Source organism: Sinocyclocheilus grahami, unplaced genomic scaffold, assembly GCF_001515645.1.
Source record: "Sinocyclocheilus grahami isolate Dianchi unplaced genomic scaffold, SAMN03320097.WGS_v1.1 scaffold361.1, whole genome shotgun sequence".
Classification (NCBI taxonomy): Eukaryota; Metazoa; Chordata; class Actinopteri; order Cypriniformes; family Cyprinidae; genus Sinocyclocheilus; species Sinocyclocheilus grahami.
The window spans coordinates 269586-275585 of NW_015505540.1; the positions used below are offsets into that span (position 1 = coordinate 269586).

The 6000-nt window shown below is 34.1% G+C and overlaps 1 protein-coding gene across 1 annotated transcript in view; it reads left to right on the top strand.

Annotated features, from left to right (window-relative positions):
* LOC107549042 (diacylglycerol kinase alpha-like) overlaps positions 1-6000 on the top strand; it is a 29785-nt gene that overhangs the window by 14485 nt on the left and 9300 nt on the right. The window contains exons 3-8 of the mRNA XM_016229949.1: positions 1239-1315; positions 4034-4163; positions 4603-4677; positions 4763-4812; positions 4931-5005; positions 5343-5459. Coding sequence (XP_016085435.1) covers positions 1239-1315; positions 4034-4163; positions 4603-4677; positions 4763-4812; positions 4931-5005; positions 5343-5459 — 524 coding nt within the window. The remainder of the gene's footprint in view (positions 1-1238; positions 1316-4033; positions 4164-4602; positions 4678-4762; positions 4813-4930; positions 5006-5342; positions 5460-6000) is intronic.

Consider the following 6000-nt stretch of genomic DNA (forward strand, 5'->3'; position numbering starts at 1 on the left):
TAAGTACATGCAACATGTGTAACAATTTATGAAAATTGTGAAAAGTGAAAATCATTTCTACACACAGTGTTAAACATCAGTTTATACAGTACATTTTCATTTCCTCATCATATAGGTCTTAATATATTGGATAAAATATTAAAATCACTAATATTTTTCGCATTAAGCGATGTTACCAGCTTTTAAAATGAAAAACTAGCAATTGTTAAGAAATAAAAGTGTTTCTGTACCTCATTTGATAGAGTGTTGAACTAGCAGTGCCAAGATCATGGGTTCAATTCCCAGAGAACACCCAAATTGTCAGAAAATATATATATCATAGACACGTATACTTTACTGATTTGTATAAAAACATCTGATAAATGCATAAGTGTAAATGTAAATAATATATTCCAGGTGGCTCTTCATGGATATAGATCCATTTCAAAATCCCTTCAAAATGAATTGTTCACTGGTAAATTAAAATTAAAATTGTATATTTTATTTGCAATTAAAAAAATATTTGACAAAAATATTTTGTCAAATGAATCGCATAATTTGACAAAAATATTTTGTCAAAATACATAGGGGCATCATACCCATGTCCTGGCTGGGATTTCTAAATTGCTTAAAATGCCGTTCTTGCTAATGATAATGTCTAAAAAGTAGTTTGATCAATAGCATGCAGGCATTATATGTAATCGGCCAATCATGGCATGCAAGAAGGTGCGATTTACAGAGAACAGTCAAAACAGTGCAAAAATGCATACAGTACATATAATATATGAGGACTGTAGAGAGCACATCAGAAGGAAAACAAAGCCAAAAACCTGGACATTTTATGCAATTCAGAAATCCCAGCCAGGACATGTCCAGGAATAAGAGGATATATGGTCGTCAGTGGAGAAAGACATTTTGCATATTCTGTAGTTGCAGTATCTGATCAGCAGGGGCTAACAGGGTCATGCTAAGCAGCCAAACCTTGACCCTTTGGTTGCTCCATCCATGTGTCTCATGCATGAGTGAAGGATTTTTATACAGTAAGTTGTTGAAGGATTTTTATACAGTAAGGTGTTGTAGATACTTGCCCTAAGTATAAGTTTTTGCTAAGCCTGTTTTTCATGCAGAGTTGATGCAGATACGGTTCATTATAAGGTGTGATGTCTGTGGTTCTTTGTGCCAAAATGTCATCATGTCGTTTTTTTTCTCTTTCTCTCTTTCTTTGCTCCCTCCCACTCGCCCTGTCTATCTCTTTGCAGACTGCAGTCTAAAAGTAAAAGATGTGTTAAAGGAATTCAATGCAGATGGCAGGTTAGCCAAGTACAGACACGGAGAGGTGAGTGAACAGGCTGCCAGGGGCCAACTGTCAGCACTCTGCTTTTACAGCATCTTAGTCTAATTACCCTTGAACAGATCCATCCATCTCTGTAATGTGAATCACTTCACGTCTGGTTAAGCATATCTGAGCTCATCCGCTGGACAATTCATGTAACGTGTACCTGCTTAGTCAATGAGTGCCGTATGTACCTCAGTACTGATTTTAGCCCCACACAAAATTCACTGCCTTTATGTGAAGCTGTAGTGGGTGGTTGCCAGAATTTTTTTTTCTGCAGTTTCTATTCTTAGTGATTTTTTGCGTGTTGCTACACATTTACTAGGGTATTCTGGTGACCCAAGCCAAAAGTGCTGATCCCCAAGTAGTTATATAGCGCTTAATACAATACAGATTGTGTCAAAGCAGCTTTACAGTGTTAAACAGAAAAATAGGGTGTCGATAATGTAGGAGGACAATAGTAAACAGTCAATTTTTCAGTTAAAGTTAATTGTTCATTCAGTGATGCCATAATCCAGCTCAATTCAGTTATCTTCAAATAGTGTCTGTACAACAAAGCTGACATTATTGCCAGAAATTAAGTATTTTATACTTATTTGATAAAGTTGATCAAATGTAAAAATAGCTTTTATATTGTTAGTTATATTTCAAGATGAACATTTACTGGACTGAAGCAACCTAGGTTTACTTGATTATCCATACTTCTTTTTTTTTTTTACTTTCTTTTTTTTAGAAAAATAATGTTAAAATGTAAATATTTATAATGTTTACATTTTTATAATATTTTAAATATTTATAATATTTATAAATAAAACAGACTTTTGAAGAATCTTTATTTGTACACAAGTAAATTTTTCTCTCCATCTTCATTGTTTTGCTTTGCATATGTTTTGCCCTCCCCAACTGATATTTATATGCATTTTATGTATGTAGTCTGATATACTGTTATAAAGATCTTATTGGTTTACATCACAAGCTATCAGAATTTTATCACAAAAGCTTGATGTATCAAATATAATACAAAACATAAAATACATATAAAAATTACATATATATTAAAATCTAAAATTACATATATTTTAAAAAGGTTCGATAAACTGTTCCATTAAAAAAACATTTCTGACTATTTTCCTTTACGAGGTTAGCTTATCGTCCATGTCTGTACAGACAGTGCAGGACGAACTACACACCTTAACCCTAAGTCTAATGCTTCCGATCACTATTGTGGCCCTGGACCACAAAACCAGTCATACGGGTAATTTTTTGAATAAATAAGCTTTCCATTGATGTATGGTTTGTTATGATAGGACAATATTTGGCCGAGATACAACTATTTGAAAATCTGGAATCTGAGGGTGCAAAAAAATCTAAATATTGAGAAAATCGCCTTTAAAGTTGTCCAAATGAAGTTCTTAGCAATGCATATTACTAATCAAAAATTAAGTTTTGATATATTTACAGTAGGACATTTACAAAATATCTTCATGGAACATGATCTTTACTTAATATCCTAATGATTTTTGGCATAAAAGAAAAATCTATAATTTTGACCCATACAACCCTGGACCACAAAACCAGTCATACGGGTAATTTTTTTAATAAATAAGCTTTCCATTGATGTATGGTTTGTTATGATAGGACAATATTTGGCCGAGATACAACTATTTGAAAATCTGGAATCTGAGGGTGCAAAAAAATCTAAATATTGAGAAAATCGCCTTTAAAGTTGTCCAAATGAAGTTCTTAGCAATGCATATTACTAATCAAAAATTAAGTTTTGATATATTTACAGTAGGACATTTACAAAATATCTTCATGGAACATGATCTTTACTTAATATCCTAATGATTTTTGGCATAAAAGAAAAATCTATAATTTTGACCCATACATTGTATTTTTGGCTATTGCTACAAATATACCCCAGCGACTTAAGACTGGTTTTGTGGTCCAGGGTCACAATTGTAATAGTTAAACCACAGGATGTTCAGTGTAAAATGGAAAGAGATTGCTCTGAAGTCGAGGGATTATAGCTCAAAAAGATTTGCTATTTAGACATGCTCACATTGCACAGATTTAGTCCATATACCTGATATGTGCACTAGTTTTTCAGCTGACTGTGTGCTGACTTGGCTCTCAAACACTACACTGCATGTTGCAGGTGTTTTGTTTCAGTAATTTTTGTGTTTGTCTCACTCTAAGCTTTATATTTTGCTTGTGTCGGGCAACTAAAGCAAAATAAGCAACAAATTATGTCAGGGATGTCTTATGTATGTCAGAATGGGAGGAGTATCTGACTGTAACACAGCCTATATCTCGGTTTTCCTCTTTTTACTCCAGACAGAACAGCAGTATCCTGAGGCCTTTGAAGTTTGAATACAACTTGCTGGACTTTTTTCTCTCTTATTAACTCTATTAAAAACTAGGACAGGAACAGCAGGCACTTAGTAGAACTAGGATTAGGTTTGTAGTGCAGAATCTAATTGGATCTACATTATATCCTCTTGAGAAGGTTCCAGATCATTTTATGACTTTATTAGTTTCCAATAATGTGTACTTTCTGAATGATTACCAAAATAGATGTTATTTAAAAGCCCAATGATATATTCCAAAAACTAAGTGTCAGTGGTTTGTGTTTGTGTGTGTATTTAGTGTTCCTTAAATGCGTAGCAGCCTTTAATGAGGCACACTCATCTTTTAGTGTACAAAATGATTTGTCTTTAGTGCATTGATGAGGAAGGGTTCCGCCTTTTCCTGAAGACGTATTTGGAGGTGGAGGACTTCCCAGTGGATCTGTGCCAGCGGCTGTTCAGATCCTTCCAGAACTCAGAGTCAGCAAAATCAGATGAAAACAGTGGGTCATGCATATGCTTGTATATGTATATGTGCCTACACATACATACACGCACACACATTTTTTTTATGAAATTAATGCTTTTCATAAAAGACACATTCAATTAATTAAAAGTGCCAGTAAAGACATTTTTAATGTTATTATGTTAAGATTTCTCTGTCAGATAAATGCTGTTGTTTTGAACTTTCTATTCACTAAAGAATCCTGACATGAAGTATCATGGTTTCCACAAAAATATTAAGCAGAACAACCGTTTTCAACATTGATAATAATAAGAATTGATTCTTGAGCAGCAAGAATCACAGGGGAATAAATTACACTTTAAAATATGTTAAAATAGAAAAAAAGCTATTTTAAATTGTAGAAATACTGCACAATATTACTGAACAAAGGAATTCTTGTATTGTGAATATAAGGCTGTCTTTGCTTTCTCTCTTAGGGGAAGTCTTTCTGAAGGACGTGTCCTGTTATTTCTCTCTCCTGGAAGACGGACAGCCTAGGGACAAACTTGAATGTAAATCTCAGTTTTTTGCCACTTCCAATATCTATAATGATTGTTGGCATCTTTGCAATACGTCTTCATGTTTTTCCCTTTACAGTTGCCTTTAGACTGTATGACAGAGATGGCAACGGTGTCCTGGACAGTTCGGTGGGTGGTCTTAGCCTGAAATATAATCTACTTCCAATTTCTCATTATGTAACAAAACTCAATCATCATGCTCAAATTACATCTTTCGGTAATAACCAGTCATGTTTCTGAAAAACAGGAAGTGGATCGCATTATTGCCCAGATGATGCACGCAGCAGATTACCTCGGTTGGGATGTGTCTGAACTGAGGCCTGTGAGTTGTGTTTTGTTTGTATGTATGTGTGTGTGTGTGTAATATTTGCTGAGAAGAAGTGAAATGCCTATGCGCTCGACAAGATATTTTCCATCTTAACCACACCTTGCTGAAGAGACATTCCTCCTCATTTGGCATGAATCAACTTGTCATGGAGCAAAATAAGGAAGGGAAAAAATGAATCTGACAAGATCGTTTCATAATGTTGCTCCTTATGATTCAAATGATCCCCTGAAGTGATGATTTTGTTACATCATATACAGGTTAGAACAGAAATGCACAGACACACTAATACAAAAGCATATACTTTCTCTTTACACATTGTGCTTGTTCTCAGGTGCTGAAGGATATGATGACAGCGATTGATGCAGATAGCAGTGGAACGGTGTCATTACAGGAATGGGTGGAGGGGGGAATGAATAACGTCCCGCTACTGGTTTTACTGGGACTGAAGGTAGGAAAGCACAGTTTCAGGTGCAATGTCAGAGAGCTGCTATTTTTGGAGTGTACAAGACTGTACCTCAGATTAAACTGCTCAGAACAAAGAGAAAACAATGTAAAATTTAGTAGATGTGTGTATTTATTGCACTCTGTCCTTCTGAGGAGACTTTAGTTCTGTTATCTGGCTCAGCCTCAAAATAGCATACCAAAAGCCATGCTGACTTTGCACTAGTGCAAGCAACAGTGACACCTCTAACACATGCTTGCATGCACGCACATACTTACTGTATATGCACATCAAAAAGTATATTAGCACTTTTTTCTTTTTTTATGCATAACTTTTATTTCATTATCATCTAAGAATGATTTCTGCTGCTGAAAATTCAGCTTTGGCATCAAAGGAATATTTTATTTTTAATAAATGTTAAAATATATAAAAATGGAAAACAGTTATTTTTTGTTGTAATAATATTTCACAATATTACTGTTATAATTTTGTTTTAATTAACGAAACATATATATATATATATATATATATATATATATATATATAT